A 17,488-nucleotide genomic window follows, 5' to 3' on the forward strand; every position below is an offset into this window, starting at 1 on the left:
ATCAACACTGACTTTGTTATCAACCTATAGTATTACAGTTACAGAATCATCATCAACATACCCTTTTTAACACCTCGTATGATCTCACTAAATCACTACTTTTACACCTAAAACTGATACGAGCAGCGCAATGCAATAAAGCCTCAGCCATGAGGGGGTCAGAGAAGGACCAAACCACCAAACCACTAGGACTTATTGTGCGCAACCTTACCTCACATTTCTGCAAGAGGCTATTTTCATGACTTGAAACTGTCACCTGATCACATGATAACAACTTTACCAGTTACTCCAAGGCTTCACTACCTAATCAAACATTGATAAATGATCTGGAAAAAGATATCAGGAAAAGAACGAACTTTTCACAACATTTTCTTTGGAAAATCATTTTCCTCCTAACCAAAAACTACTATTTGATAAATATTCACGACATTTTTCCTAATAGGTTACTCCCTGTGAGAAAGTTTCCAATTGGGTGCTAACTGCCGGATATAAGAGTACCATAGCAAACCAATTAAACAACAAGGACAAAATTCTTGGTCTTTAAATACAGAACACAAATCTATTAGTTTGAGCCATTCTGTAGAAGTGGCTAAGTTCGAGTAGCCACACCCTTAGTAAGTCTTAATGATGGAACCAACTAGACGACATACACACAAATGAACTAAAGCATGACGCAAAATAAGGCTAAAAGCTGCACAACGATCCCGGAATCAACTGCAGCATTGCTACTGGTCTTCTAAATTTGGCTTCTCCCTACCATCTACAAGCAAAACACAGAATTAGGTTCAGGAAAAAGAGACGTTTCTGCAGTAGTGATTAATGATGTGGAACAATTATTTCAAAATAAAAAGCTTCATGAAGCTCAACATGAAAAAATATGTTCACATTCCAAAAACTATGCAGAATGATTGTTCATAGATCAGGAAGCTAAATGGCGGAATTACATAATTGGTTCGGATATAATGGTTAATATAATTGGCATTTTGACTTATATAAAAGTGGGGAAAGCCGTAGACACAACTTTCACATGCAACTCGAAACAATGTACTTTGGACTCAGACGTACTTACAAAGATGAAAGATTTTGACCTAAATATGTCACTGCCCATTAAAGGACCTGTTGTTTTTCTTCACAATGCCTTCAAAAATCCCATCGGATCCAAAATCACAAGACAAGTTTCGATGATCAATTGGATCTGGCAGCTGGAATGAAACAGTAAATTCACCTGGTGGGCATAAGTTCTGAGTATGCATCTTAAAAACCATATTCTTCCAGCAAACCTTGCTCTCTCCAGTCATGCTCACCCCTTTTATGATAATTTTCCCATTCGATCCAGCATCACAGTGAAACACTTCTGTAACCACATGAACAGGAAGATCTCTTAATCATCAATTCGATTCATATGGATGCAATTTGACATTCATTGATCACATGAAAAGAACAGATTAAATGATGGTCTAAAATCATTACAGGAAACATAGAAAAGCCTTCATTCGAGCCAAAACAAGAGCAACCCAATGTTATAAGCAAAAACACGCATTAAAAGAAGCAAGCATAACATTGATGTGAGATAATAAAAGTTTAACACATGGAATGCAATATACCCATATTAAGCTAAACATAAATGCGATACTGATGTATCACAGAAGTATAGAGATCAAAGATATGACGAGCTGGAGAGAAAATGCATCCCCAAACTAATCTCATTAACAGAACCTGCTGGTCCTAGGGTACTGACAAACACTCTAGAAGGGAGGAATTTCAATGAGAGCCAGTTTATCAAGGTAGGCAAACTGAAACATTTCTTTAAGCATCCGAATGACAAAAAATTACGGTTGTAAAGCTCATTGAACGGCTGGGAAGAAGGCTTATGCAAGTAATATGTGGCCCTAGAAACCAAGCATTTTTTTAATCAGTGAAAAAATGGAACACTCATCTCTATAGAGAAGTAGAAAATGAAGGCATACAGATATCCTATGACTAACGCTCGATAACAAAGCCTTTGACCTTTGTATCATTTCCCAGATATTGTTTAGTTCTGATCAAACTTGGTTTCGTTAGAACCTTTGGGGAAGAAGAAAAAATGAAACTATTGGTGATGAGGTCTTTATGTCTGAACCTCCTGTTTTTTTGGATACAACTCTCTTCAATCTTCATGCATTGATTTCATATTTAAGCTTCAGTATGAAATGAAGGACATTTTGAGAAAAAGCAAACGACAGATTTTATTTGAGTAAGATGGAGCATGCAGTATATTTATCAGCATGGTATTTCTGCAATTCATCAACAAGTTACATTCATATACAGAACATATGGCCAGTGGTCACAGATAAGAGGGACACCTGATGGATTAAAGTATAACATGGTCTCATGTAAGACAGTAAGGGGTCGTTTGGTGTGAGGTACTAAATCAAATAGTCCCGGGATAAAATTTTTAGTGCACCGTTTGGTTGTCAAGGTCGGGATAACTTATCCCACCATTTACACCATAGTGATGGGATAAGTTATCCCGGGAAATCCCGGGATAATTAAACTATTTTCCAACCAAACGACTCCTAAGAGTTATAAGAAGACTAGTTGGCTATTTCCGTGCTACGCACGGCCCAATGTTGATACTCGAAAATTCTAAGATATGCATAATTCTATCATTCACACTTTGTTTTGATGGTGGTTAACCATGGTATAGTATGGTACTATGTTCGTATGTTTCGTAGATTATACGGTATGAATTATGATATAGTTTGATTTCATGATTAGGTAACTATAAAGAACTTCGCTTTATGTAACCACCGATTTGGTGGTATTGCTTCAGTACCTTTTAACCCCCCTCATTTTATCTTTATTTATTATTTCATAATTCTATTTTATCCTTTATTCTACCTTTTTATAGTAGCCCTACCCCGTATCCTACTTTGCTAGTAGGTTAATCCTATTCATTAAAACAATACAACACCATCCAGTACAACACAATACCATACATTGTGAAACCAAACGAAACAACCATCCAAACAGAGTATTAATTAGAACCTTCATCTATTTAGTTGATAAATTCTTAGATATGCATTGTGCATTTACTATTTTGTTTAGATCAATAAAATTTATATAAGAATATTTTAAGGTGTTAATATGACACCGATAGAATTTCGAGAGTCAATCACATGTTTTTACAACAACATACACAGTGTAAATCAAATGTTTTTTAAATATTTAAAGTTGTTAATTACTGTGATTTATATTACTTTTTACATAGTAATTGTCAAATATATAGTAAAATATTTTAAGTTATTAATTATTTTCATTTATAATATTTTTAATATAATTTAGTAAGACAAATAAATTAAAACGGAGAGAAATACAAAATTTCCTGAAGGGAACCCATGGTAAGCAAGAAGGCATGTCGACAATTTTGCATAGTAATCGTCAAATATATAGTAAAATATTTTAAGTTATTAATTATTTGTATTTATAATATTTTTAATATAATTTAGTAAGACAAATAAATTAAAATGGAGCGAAATACAAAATTTCCTTAAGTGGACCCCTACTATGTAAGCAGGCATGTCGATGGAGTGGAGTCTGCTTGAGCAGCTCCACTCCCACTTCTTATATAGGATAAAATTTGGTGATTTTCTACTTAACAAAATCTCTCATACGTAGAACTTACTTTCATCCTTTGCGACCCCGGGGAGAGAGAAACGGAAAACATAAGCATCTTCAGATTCAGCTATATCAACTAAACCAAGGAGTGGCCCAACCTTTCCCAACAAAGCTGATCCAGTAAGGGCAACCCCGCCATTAGCATGATTTATAAGATTGCCCCACTCCTCTCTGGCTGGACAAGCAGGGAAAAAAACCATTTTAGGCTGACCCCCAGCATGCTGCTGAGAGTTGATATGCTTGGACGACGAAGTTCTACTAACTTTAACTAGGACTGAATCAGCATGATAGCCGTATGGCAGAGGAGGGCCAGTATATGGAACACAGCTGATGGGGGCCACATTAAGCGGTTGAGGATGCAGCGGAATTGAACCATTTGTTTCACCATAATTCGACAAAGACGACTGAGATGCTCTGCAATACACGAGTAAAATGCAACATTAGCTTCCATTACAATAATCTCTAGTATTAAGAAATACCTAAATTGATTCAATAGGACCTAAAACCAATGTAAGAAGAGCTTCACTGGAGTAAGCAAGTACAGTTCTTATGATGCACAAGTAGGAAATGATTTCTTTACGGATTAAGAAAAAGTTTTATTTCCTACTTGTGCATCTTATGATTTCTCAAAGCACAGGAAAGTCACAAAAGCATTCAAACATATTTTGAAAAAGAAAAGCTCTAGCATCCAGAGAGTAAGAAGCTACTTTGAATCTGGATGGAAAAAGGTGCCCCACAATTATTTTCACATGAAATTCTAATAACTTCATTGTTCCTCGTAAGGATGGCACTAGCCATCTAGGACACCCCGTTTTATCCTTTAAAGAGAAGTCAAAACACAAATGGACATTAAAAATAGAAACCAACTTGATCATATTTGCAAATGAGACATAGCGTGATAATTAGGGATGACTTCCTCACCACAATTAATATTGCTTGGAGGTGGAGGAAAATAAAAAAGAGACCAATTTACATTTATCGCCAACAATAGTTTCTCTATACATGAAGGCACTATCCAATGTCAAATCTTGCCCTATTTAACAAAATGCATCTTTTCATTCCAGTTCCATGTAGGATTAAGAAAATGTACCTTTTGTCCTAGGAAATTTCACTGTGAGCAATTAATTCAAAGCAAGCAGACAATTCAGTTTGATACCTGTTATAGACCTCGGATCCCTAAGCAAGCTGATGTGGACTCCCCCCCCCCCCCCCCCCACACACGCGCGCCCGCCCCAAGGTTAGACATTTGGGTACAGACTGTAAGTTTTGGCCCATGTGGCTTATATTATTTGATTGGTTTAATAAATAATAATGATAATATAATTGTTAAAATCTTATTGGTTGTAGGGAAGTTACTTCATATGAAACTCCCCACTACCTCAGTTTGATCGACTCAAATTAGTTGATTTATTCAATAGAATATTGTTTCCAATTAAAGGAGATTTGGCATCTTATTGGGCACATAACAATGGATATTTTCTTAAATTGTTAAGTTAATAATGGCAAACATGCATTAAGTGGGAGAAAATATAAGTTTTGGCCCATATGGCCCATATTTATTGCTTGGTTTAATAAATAATGATGATAATATAATTGCTAAAATCCTATCAATTGTAGGGAAGTTATTTCACATAAAGCTTCTACTACGTCCCGAAATATAGATCTAGTTTGGGACTTTCCCAGTCTTACCATAGTGATTTTTCATTCACGGTGGAAGATATTATATAGGATCATTAACGATCATCGACCACATATATAGATTTGGCGAATAAGTCTGACCATCTCGTCAGAATAGAATTTCCGACCATCCCGTCGGAAGAAATTTTAAAGATCCGGCGAATATTTCCGACCATCCTCTCTCCATCTCCTGTGCTATAAGGACCAGATCTAACCGGTAAAGCCTCCTCCGGTGACCAGATCTGTGCTTTTTCTTTTTCTTTCGACTCCTTTTATTGTATAACCCTTTTCAGGTACTTCAAGTCCGATGCATCTTACACGGTGGCTTGCGGCGTACATTTTTCTGGCAAACACGCAATTTCTGGTGAACAATATATTTTTCGGCAATCGAGTTCAAGGACGGTATCAGCAGTAGGTGAAGGTGACAACAACAATTCCGGAAACTAATTTCTACATCAAATAGCCGGAATTCGACTAATCGATTCAAGAAAACGTCCTCAGTTTCATCTTCTCCCCGGATCAGGTGCACTCGTTTCATCTCTTCTAGTTTATTTGGTCTAGGTTTCTTGACTATTGGAGGCAGATACGTTCTGTCTCATTCGATGGATATATTTTCAGTCCTTTTTCTCTTGATTTCTTATCTGATTATCTTGACGGTTCTTATGGAATTAGTGACTCTTATTTTCTATTACTTAGTAAGAGTTAGTTGAGACTAGCATATCTATTTCCAGATTTTGTTGCTTTTGGTATACACTGGTGGATTGATTCTTGATTCTTCCCAGTAGATTTCATTCATTATTACATTTGTCTTTCTAGATTTACCTATTTGCCCACCTTATTTTCTTTTCTTATCGTATTGAGTAGTGGCTATACGGATCGATGGTGGACTAGGGTCATGTCATAGGTCGGGATGGGGGATGGGGCTAGACTAGGGTCTGGGGTAAGGGCGGGGTCTGGCTTTAGCAATGGATTAGGGTCGAGTCTAGGATCTAGCTTGGGGGTGAGGGGTAGTAAGGTTAGATGGGATAAGAGAGCTCCTTTTTGGAACATAGGAACTCTTCAGGGTAAGTCTATAGAGCTTGTGAAGATTCTTAAGAAGAGGGAGATTAGTATAGCTTGTGTCCAGGAAACCAAATGGGTAGGCTCAAGGCGAAGAATGTGGACAGGTATAAGTTGTAGTACTCGGGTAGCGTGAGACATAGGAATGGTGTAGGTATCTTAGTAGATGAATATCTTAGGGGGCAGGTGATGGAGGTTAAGCGGGTTAACGATAGGTTGATGTCGATTAAGTTAGTCATTGGAGGATCTACGTTGAACGTTATTAGTGCCTACGCTCCACAAGCAGGGTTGGACGAGGAGGAGAAGAGCTTTTGACAGGTTTTGGATGAGGTGATGAGAGACATTTCGAGCACTGAGAAGCTTGTCGTTGGAGGGGATTTCAATGGGTATGTTGGGTCTTTATTGGGAGGTTATACTAATGTGCATGGCGGTTTCAATTTCGGGCAGAGGAATAAAGGAGGAGTTTCACTTTTGGATTTTGCTAGAGCTTTTGGGTTGTGGGTAACGAATTTGAGCTTCCCGAAGAAGGGAACACCTTATTACCTTTAGTAGTTCGGTGGCCAAGATCCAAATAGATTTTTTGCTCCTTAGGAAGTGGGATAGAGCGTTATGTAAAGACTTTAAAATTATACCTAGCGAGAATCACTCGGCCCAACATAAGTTGTTGGTGATGTACTTGGTAAGCAAAAAGGACAGAAAGAGAAGAGGTGTGGAGGATCGGCCCAGAATTAAGTGGGGTAGTTTGACTTTGGCCAACGCCGTGAAAATAAGGGAGAAGTTGACGACTATGGGGAATAAGGAAAGTGAAGGGAATAGTATGTGGGAGACGACTGTTAGTTGCATCAGGGAGACCGCTAAAGAGGTGTTGGGTGTCTTGAGAGGCAGATCTGGAAAGCACCGGGGGGACTGGTGGTGGAACGCAGAAGTTAAAGAAAAGTTGGCCTATGCTAAGTTGGTTGTAAGCAAGGATGATGAGAGGCGGACGAATAGGGAGGAGTATAAGTTAGCTAGGAGAGAGACTAAGTTAGCGGTTACGGCGGCTAAGACAACGTCTTTCAAGAGCTTATATGTGGCTTTAGAGGAGAAAGGCGGGGATAAGAGGTTGTATAGGCTTGCCAAAGCTAGGGAGCGGAGGGCGCGTGACTTTGACCAAGTGATGCATATCAACGGGGAGGATGGCAAAGTGTTAGTTGAGGATGCCCTCATTAGGAAGAGGTGGCAATCCTAATTTCATAGACTTTTGAATGATGAGGCGGACAAAGATTTAGTGCTGAGGGAGTTGGAGAACTCGGAGGTGTGTCGCGATTATGATTATAATAGGCATATTAGGGTGGAGGAGGTTAAAGAGGCTATTCGTAGGATGCGTAGGGGTAGGGTGACTAGGATAGACGAGATTCCGGTAAATTTTTGGAAGAGCACCGACGGGAGCAGATTTGGAGTAGTTGACAGGGTTGTTTAACATCATTTTTTAGGGTGGCGAAAATTCCTGAAGCTCGGAGATGGAGTACGATAATTCCATTGTATAAGAACAAGGGGGACATTCAGAGTTACAACAACTATAAGGGTATCAAGCTGAGAAGGATTGTGACTATTTCCGAGAATCAGTTTTGATTCATGCCAGGTCGCTCGACTACTAAGGTCATTCACCTCATGAGGAGATAGAGGAGCAGTTTAGGGAGAGAAGGACTTGCACATGGTGTTCATTGATCTTGAGAAGGTATATGACAAAGCCCCTAGAGAAATTCTATGGAGGTGCTTGGAGGCTAGAGGCATGCCTGTGGCATACACTAGGTCGATTCAGAACATGTACGACGGCGCGAAGACTCGAGTGAGGACGGTAGGAAGAGATTTGGAGCACTTTCCTATTTTGATAGGATTGCACCAGGGATCGACTCTGGGGCCGTTTTTATTTGCCTTGGTGATGGATGTTTTGAAGCAATGTATTCAAGGGGAGGTGCCTTGGTGTATGTCTTTTGTTGATGATGTTGTATTGATTGATGAGACGCGGGGAGGTGTTAATGATAAGTTGGAGGTTTGGAGACAAACCCTTTGAGTCCAAAAGATTTAGGTTGAGCAGGATCAAGACAGAGTACTTGAAATATAAGTTTAGTGATTTGTCGCATAAGGCTGACGTGGTGGTGAAGCTGGATTCTCAGGCTATTCAGAAGAAGGAGAGTTTCAAGTATCTTGTATATATGATTCAAGGAATGGTGAGATTGGTGAGGAAGTATCGCACCATATTGGTGCAGGGTGGTTGAAATTGAGGCTCGCTTCGGGGGTCTTGTGTGATAAAAAGGTGTCTCCTAAGGTTAAAGGTAAGTTCTATAGAGTGACAGTCCAACCAACTATGTTGTATGGGCGAAATGTTGGCCATTTAAGAACTCTCGCATCCAAAAGTTAAAGGTGGCGGAGATGAGGATGTTGCAATGGATGTGTGGGCTTACCAAGAGTGGTAGTGTTAGAAATGAGATTATTCGGGAGAAGGTGTGAATGATTTCGGTAGAGGGAAAGATGCAGGAAGTAAGGTTGTGATGGTTCGGGCATGTGATGAGGAGGGGCACTGATGCTCCAATTCAGAGGTGTGAGAGGCTGGCTATTGATGGTTTTAGGCGGATTAGAGGTAGGCCGAAGAAATATTGGAGGGAGGTGATTAAACATGATATGAAGCAGTTACGGCTTACGGAGGACATGACCCTTAATAGGAAGGTGTGGAGGACGCGAATAAGAGTAGAGGGTTAGTGGGTAGGAGTTCGTCCGTATTAGTAGGTAAGAGTGATTTGTTTGTATCTACGCCTGTAGTTGCTTGTTCGTGGTGTTTTGGTGTTGTCTTCAATTTTAATTTTACCCTTCCAATGTTGATTCTGACTGTTATGTTCAGATGATTCAAAATCGACTCTTGAATTTACTAAATCATTTGTGAGTTCATCCAAGCGAGCATTTATTGTTTCTTGTTTGGTTAAATTGGCAGCACGTTCTTTTTTTTTTTCAAAACTCGAAAAAGTAATTAGCAGCACATTCTTCTTGAACAAGTCCACTAATTATGCCAATTGATGTTGAATAAGATCTCTCATAACTACCTAAACTGATACCAAGTTACGGTCCGCGGATATGGATCTAGTTATGGGACGTTGTAAGATGAAATCTAATGTTTTCTTTCTACGACCTATGGGGCTGGTTTAATTTTCCAACAGTAAACTGTTGATAGACTAAAAAGGTGTACTAACATGAAAGTACTAGTATTTCCCTCTTTTTCAGCAAATTCTTCTTTATCGTCAATGAAATTACTCCAGCATAAGTTCTTGCACTGATGGCCCCGATTGAATAATTCGTCCCATTTGAAACAGATTCCCTTAAATCGCCTTTCCTCTATTTCAGATTTGGTCAGTTTCTTCACAAATCTGAGAAGTTGTTGAGGTGAGAAATCTGTTGTCCTTGACCTGCCAGCATCTAACAATTGTGGACAAATGGGTTGTTCTCTGCGTTCATAAAGTCGAGATAAACTCATCGTCGTAGCCAAATCTAGAGGATTATGCAATTCAACCTCAATTGCTATATTATCAGCAAGACCGCTGATATAAAATTCAAGTTCGTGTACTAGCTCGTGAAACTAACAGCTCAAACTTTTCTCGTTAATCTGCCACAGACCCAATCTGGTGCAACTTTGCTAATTCGCCCATCTTTTGACTTCTGATTGGTGGCCCAAATTGAAGGTTACAATGGCGTTGGAATTCATTTCAAGACTTGACGCATATCTGTCTGTAGTTGAAGAAACCAAAGGTGTGCATTCCCTTCCAAATGAAAAGAAGCAAGTTCAACCTTTTATTCTTCTAGAATTTGTTGGTGTCGAAAAAAGTGTTCACATCTGTTTAACCATCCCAGAGGGTCCTCATCACCATTAAATCCTAGGAAATCCAACTTTGTATGTCGAGGAATGATGGAACTTCATCCTTCATAACTTGACCCTTCTGCCACTCTAGTTTTACCCTTCAGCCTCGATTCTGATTGTTATGTTCAAATGATTCCGAATCGACTTTCGAATTTACTAAATCCTTTGTCAGTGAATCATCCAAGCGAGCATTTATTGCTCCTTGTCTGGCTAAGTTGGCAGCACATTCTTCTTGGTACAAGTTCACCAATTGTGCCAATTGATGTTGAATACAGTCTCCCATAACTCCCTAAACTGATACCAAGTTACGATCCCCGAATATGGATCTAGTTATGGGACGTTGTAAGATGAAATCTAATGTTTTCTTTCTGCGGCCTATGGGGTTGGTTCGTTAAGAGAGAACCTACAATCTCCCGAGTTAAAGTACTCAAAAATTGAAATATTTTCTGCTACCTTTCCATTAAAGTCAAATAAATTTAAATACAAATAGTGGATTAACCGCCTCCCTAGTAACAAGGAAATAACTTCCTACAACTACTGAAATGAGAAAGTGGAGGAATAACCTCCTTACGGATGTCTAGGAGAATTAAAAACAACATGATTAATAGATAAGTCATACTAATAACTGCCAAAGAAAAATTGAAAATATAATTAATAGCTGCTAAAATAATCTACTTTCTGATTTAATTTTTCAACAGAAAAAATTTTATAGGCTAAAAGGGTGTGCTAACAGCTTCCCACTACCCCACTTTGATGGGGAGTGGGAGTGATGTGTTAATTAACTGTTGGTCCTCTTTCTGCCTTTAAGAAGAATAGCTTAACTCCATCCATATTTGTTCTGAAAAAAATACCAAGGAATAGGGAGAGAAACTGTTTTTCTCAGTAACAAATCAAGTACTTCCGCTTAATTAAGGTAAAAAATAAAGCTATGGCAACTTCGGGTTTGTTTCTTGACTGACTTATTGATAATTGAATTTTATGTGAAAATCGTTAAGTTCTATGATTCTGAAATCAATAACCCTTCCATAGACAAGATAAGATAAGCGCTCAACATCAGGTTAATAATGATTGAGATGGTCCTACCTCTAATACCATGATGTGGGACTCAACAATACCCGGTACCCTTTTTCCAATTGCACCCAAGGGTGTGGCATAGTGGTGAATGAAGTAGGTTGAGAACCTGATGTCTCAAGTTCAAATCCCAGTAGAGACCAAAAAAACACCGAAGATTCTTCTCATTTGTCCTAGTCTTGGTGGACAGAGTTACCTGATATTTGTTGTTGGTGAGAGGTGATAGGTATCTCGTGGATTTAGTCGAGGTGCATGAAAGCTGGCCTGGACACCACGGATATCCAAAAAAAGGTACCGTTTCCCAACAGCGCAAAATACACAGAACAAGGTCATAAAAAAAAACAAAAAAGGACCAACAAACATTGAATCAGCCATACATTTTTCTACAGTTTTCACAAATAAAATGTCAAATCTCAACAAAACTCTTCTGGATAGTCCACATAAAGCACACAACTATATGCCAAGATTTCATCTTCCCAACATACCCTTAAATGAACTTGCCAAAAATTAGCTGTAAAAAAACAACTCGGTATCTGAGAAAATGGTTATGTTCTGCAGTTACAAAAGTGCCCAAAAGCACTCAAATATATATATATATATATATATATATATATATATATAAACACCTGACTTAGGTCTATTAAAAAAACAGCTAAATCTGGATTTTCACTTACACCATCTTGTATAAAAAAATGAAAGATAAAATAAAAAATTGTGTTATATATAGATGAAAATATAGGATGAAGATCGTTCAAGTACCTACAAGGTGAATCCATCAGATAGCTGCTGGGAAAAAAAATGGGAAATTCAACTGAGATGCAGAAAGGCGTAGAGCTCTGAAAATCTTGGGATACCTGGTAAAAATTAGGGAGCGGCAAATACCCAAAGATGGAAATTTATTTGAAACATTTTTGGCTGTGAAGTTGGTGAGTGTGTGCTTGCTTTTATGTTTTAGGGATTTTCTAGTGTTGAAGGCCCCTTTGCTGACCTGGTTATTTATTCTTGACTTTTGTTCTTTGAAATAGATCAAAATTACTAAAATGGTCCCTATTCTTTACGGTGTTTTTATTTATTTTTCTTTTTAAGGCTTAATAACATAGTATTTGACACCAAAGGATAAGAGTTGATTGCGTGCAATGATTTGACGAAGGTCATCTATGAGAGAAGTTTCTCGAAGTGAGTTACGACCAATGTGGAACCAATCCCTTAAACTTGACACAAATTTCATTTAGACATTTCGAATTCCTAAGAGATTTTAATATTAATAATAGAAGCATTTCAACAGGGATAAAAATCTGATTAAGTTCAGCAAAACATCTTCAGACATATTGCATATGTTTATGTATGCACATCTCTGATCTATCGACTTTGTTATATCCACATTGAGTTCAAGGCTGACAGCTCTTCAGATCAAGCAAAAAGTTTGTAAGACAAATATTTAATCCCGTGGTCTTGATCTCACAAGTGTGATACACATTTACATGGATGTTATAATTACTGGAATCCTCTCAAATACATCTTAACAAAAACGTTTCATTTTTCTTGAGGTTCTTGCATAGTAAAAGCACTCTAACGCAGAAAGTATGGCATCTAGGGGGAATCACATCCTTGTTAATAGCAGTTCATCAATCAATGCGTACCAAATTGCAACCATTCCTGAGAGGGATCTATTTTACTAATGCTCATGAAACTAAGAAAAATTTCACCAAATAGGAACCAACAAGAATGACAAAACAGGTTTGGACCTTACATAAAGGACACGTTACTGAAGAAGGTGCACGAGAGTGCTTGCTCGAAACCACTTTTATCCAACGCAAAATGCAGCTGTAGCAAAATTTGTGTGAATAAAAACATGAATGGATTAAGCACTTACTAACTGAATTATTCAGCAACAATCCATACATAGCTTTCTTGCACAGCTTATACACTCAAAAATTACTAAGCAAAATTCCACTTATAAAGGATCATAAATCAACTATTTCAAGTATAGACATACAAGAATTTCACATCAACTTCAGACAACAGACAGAATAACATGAGTGTATTGTTCACATCCTCACTATGTACTCCCTCCGTTTCACTCTTGTTTGTCTTATTCTCCTTTTTAGTTCGTTTCAAAAAAATACCTCTTTCCTTTTTTAGAGACTCTTTAATTATAGCTTTTCAACGGCATATTTAGCATCACAAGATTAAATGACATTTTGGTACATGCCACTAACACCATAAGAATCAAAAGTCAGTCCTTCAATTTTACAAATTGTCTCTAAGTACAGGACAAACAAATTGAAACGGAGGGAGTGATAATTCGGCAAAAAGGGTATATAAAGATACTGAATTAGAGGTTAAGAGTGATGAAATTGCATCTTAACAATGACTGAATATAAATATGTGTAAAAATAATAAAAGAAAGGAGGCGTACGGAAACATTGATCCAAGTAAGACTCATCAGTAAATGGAGCAAAACAATTCGGGCACGGGTTCGGGTCGGCGGACGGTTGCTCCCCCATGGACACAACTGACAAAATCGGAGACGTTGAGAGGCAACTCCCCCAATTTCTTTTTTGTCCTATTTTCGCTTCTTTTTATTTTTTCTACATACAGAACTATATTTAGAAAAGAATGCTCCCTCCGTCTCAAATTTGATTTCCTATTTTACTTATTTTTTTTATTAATTAAAAAGAAATAATTTTTTTTTCATATTTTATCTTTTGCATTAATTATTTTTTCTTCAAATTAAAAGATAAATATCATTTAATAGAGGCACTATGCTAAACTCGTCATATTATTAATTAGTTTTCTTAATCAATGTGTCATCTCAATTTAAGATGGAAGGAGTATTAACAACTACAAAATAAATGTTCTAATGGATATTTAAACATTAAAGCTTTCGCTGTTTTCAGAATTCAAGAAAGACCCGATCTCAAGGGTCTATTGTACGTAGTTTTACCTTGTATTTTGACTAAAGACTTTTTTCAAATCTTGAACCTATGACCTCTTGGTTTAAGGAATTGGTTCTGCATTGATATGTAACTCACTTTGAGAACCTTCAAGCATAGATTTCCTTCACCAAATCATCGCTAACAATCAACTCTTATCCTTTGTTGTCAACTACTACGTTATTAAGCCTTAAAAAAAATTAAAAACATTCTTAAAAAATAGGGATTATTTTAGTAATTTTGATCTATTTCAAAGAATATGAGCCAAGAATACATGATCAGGTCAGCAAGGGACCTTCAACACTAGAAAATCCCTAAACATAAAAGCAACACTCACTAACTTCACGACCAAAAATGTTTTAATTAAATTTCTATCATTGGGTATTGCCGTTCTCTAATTTTTACCAAATATCTAATGATTTTTAGAGCTCTACGTTTTTATGCATCTCGGTTGAATTTTTATCTTTTTTTTCAGCAGCTATCTGATGGATTCACCTTCGAGGTACTTGAACAATCTTCATCATATATTTTTCATTTATATATAATAGGACAGTTGAGTTTATCTTTCATTTTTATACAAGATGGTGTAAAACCCAGAATTAACTTTTTTTTTAATAAACCTAAGTAGGTGTTATTTTATATATATATATATATATATATATATATATATGGGTGCTTCTGGGCACTTTTGTAACTGTAGAACATAACTATTTTTTCGGATACGCAGATTGTTTTTTTACAGCAAATTTTTAGCAAGTTCATTTAAGGATATGTTGAGAAGATGAAATCTTGGCATATATCTATGTGCTTTATGTGGAATATCTAAAAGAGTTTTCTTCTGATTTGACATTTTATTTTTGGAAACTGTCGAAGAATGTATGGCTGATTCAATGTTTATTGGCGCTTTTTTGGGTTTTTTTTTTAACCATGTTCTGTGTATTTTTCTGCATTGGGAAAAGGGTAACTTTCTTTGAATATTCGTGATATCCAGGCTAGCTTTTGTGCAACAAAAAAAAACCCAGTGTATTCTCACCTAGTGGGATCTGGAGAGGGTAACATGTACGCAGTCTATATCACTACCTCTGAAGAAGTAGAGCGGTTATTTTCGATAGACCCTCGGCTCAGTACCAACAAGACAATAAAAAATTCGTAATAAAGCAAGAAACCAGAAATAAGACACCTACAAAGTAATGTTATACACTAACAAACCAAAAGCACACACCTCACCCAAAACCTCATAACTAGAAGCGCTAGCATATGTACAAAGCCCTAAGACTACTAGTCCGACTACACCAAAGCACTCCTAACTACTAGTTACGACTCACCCACACGCACTAGTCCTCTACCCTAATTCGTGTCTTCCATACCTTCCTATCTAAGGTCATGTCCTCGGTAAGCTGTAACTGCTCTATGTCGCATCTAATTACCTCCCTCCAATATTTCTTCAGTCTGTCTCTATCCTGTCTGCAACCATCCAAAGTCAACTTTTCGCACTTACGAACTGGGGCATCAGTGTCTCTCCTCATCACATGCCTAAACCATCTCAACCTCACTTCTCGCATTTTGTCCTCCACCAAAGCCACTTTCACTTTCTCCCGAATAGTCTCATTCCTAACCCTATCTCCCCTAGTAAGTCCATACATCCAATGCAAGATCCTCATTTCCGCCACCTTCAACTTTTGGATGTGGGAGTTCTTGACTGTCTAACACTCCACTCCATACAACATGGTCAAACGAACTGCCACTTTATAGAATTTATCTTTAAGCTTCGGATACACTTCTAGCTAAGCACTCTTCCTTAATTCGCGTCCTCCACACCTTCCTATCAAGGATCATGTCCTTCGTAAATTGTAATGCTTCATGTCATGCCTAATCATCTCCCTCCAATATTTCTTCGACTTACTTCTACCCTGCCTTAAACCATCCATAGCCAGCCTCTCATATCCCCGTACTAGAGCATCTGTGCACCTCCTCATCATATGTTTGAACCATTGCAACTCCACTTTTCGCATCTTATTTTCCACTGAATCTACTCCATCTTTTCTCGAATAACTTCATTTTAAACCCTATCTGTCCTGGTAAGTCCACACATCCATATCAATATCCTCACCTCTGATGCCTTCAACTTTTGTATGTGGGAGCTCTTAATTCCCAACATTCCGCTCCATACAACATAGCAGGTCGGACTGTCACTCTGTAGAGATTACCTTTAAGCTTAGAAGACACCTTCTTATCATATAAGACTTCTGAATCGAGCCCCCCACTTCAACCACGCTGTACCAATACGGTGCGTGACATCCTTGTCAATCTCTTCATTTTCCTGAATCATAGACCCATGATACTTCAAACTATCCCGCTTTCAAATGGCCTGAGAATCCAGCTCTACCACCACGTCATCCTCATGTGTTAAATCAATGAATTTATATTCTAAGTATGTTGTCTTAGTTCTGCTTAACTAAATCCTTTAGACTCTAGTGTCTGTCGTCAAACCTCCAACTTATCATTAATTTATTCCCAAATCTCGTCAATTAGTACAACATCATCAACAAATAATATACAACAAGACACCTCTCCTTGAATATACCAACTCAAAACATCCATCATCAAGGCAAATAAAATGTGCAAAGAGACGATCCCTAATGCAATCCTGTTAAAATAGAAAAGTGCTCAAAATCTCCTACCATTCTCATACGAGCCTTCGTTCGGTCGTACGTCCTAAGTCGACCTAGTGTATGCCACTAGCGCACTTCTAGCCTCCAAACAGCTCCACAGAATATCCTAGGGAATTTATGGTACGTCTTCTCAAGATCGATAAACACCAAGTGCAAGTCCTTTCTCTTCTCACTAAATTGATCCACTAACCTCCTCACAAGGTGAATGGCCTCAGTAGTCGAGCGACCTGACATAAAATCAAATTGATGAAAAAATAGTAACGATCCTCCTCTACCTCAACTTTACTATTCTTTCCCAAACCTTCATAATATGACTCAACAACTTGATACCCCTATAGTAATTGCAACTTTACTCTATCTCTAAGCTTCAGGCATATTTGCCCTAAAAATAATGTTAAACAACGTTGTCAGCTACTCCATTCCTACCCTGCCAGTGCTCTTCCAAAAATCCATCGGAATCTCATCTTGTCCAGTCGCCCGACCCCCTCTGCATCCTACAAATAGCACCCTTGACCTCCTCAACCTTGATA

The 17,488-nt window shown here is 37.8% G+C and overlaps 1 protein-coding gene across 9 annotated transcripts; it reads right to left on the bottom strand.

The window, feature by feature from the left end:
* Nucleotides 1-511: 511 nt before the first annotated feature.
* On the bottom strand, nucleotides 512-13,944 carry LOC107839543 (alpha-crystallin domain-containing protein 22.3). 9 transcript variants are annotated; one of them, XM_047394662.1, is made up of 6 exons: nucleotides 13,770-13,944; nucleotides 12,110-12,194; nucleotides 3,665-4,071; nucleotides 1,226-1,354; nucleotides 1,089-1,138; nucleotides 512-760 (listed from the first exon to the last, which is right to left on the bottom strand). In XM_047394662.1, the coding sequence occupies exons 1-5, from the start codon at nucleotides 13,855-13,857 to the stop codon at nucleotides 1,098-1,100; spliced, it is 750 nt and encodes a 249-aa protein (XP_047250618.1). In that variant the 5' UTR covers nucleotides 13,858-13,944; the 3' UTR covers nucleotides 512-760; nucleotides 1,089-1,097. The 9 variants fall into 9 exon arrangements, with proteins under 9 accessions (XP_047250618.1, XP_047250617.1, XP_016538562.2 ...); XM_047394661.1 differs by having other exon boundaries at nucleotides 1,070-1,138; XM_016683076.2 differs by adding an exon at nucleotides 13,101-13,174 and having other exon boundaries at nucleotides 1,070-1,354; nucleotides 13,770-13,908.
* Between the last annotated feature and the right edge of the window lie 3,544 nt (nucleotides 13,945-17,488).

This window comes from Capsicum annuum, chromosome 8 (genome assembly GCF_002878395.1).
Source record: "Capsicum annuum cultivar UCD-10X-F1 chromosome 8, UCD10Xv1.1, whole genome shotgun sequence".
Taxonomy (NCBI): domain Eukaryota; kingdom Viridiplantae; phylum Streptophyta; class Magnoliopsida; order Solanales; family Solanaceae; genus Capsicum; species Capsicum annuum.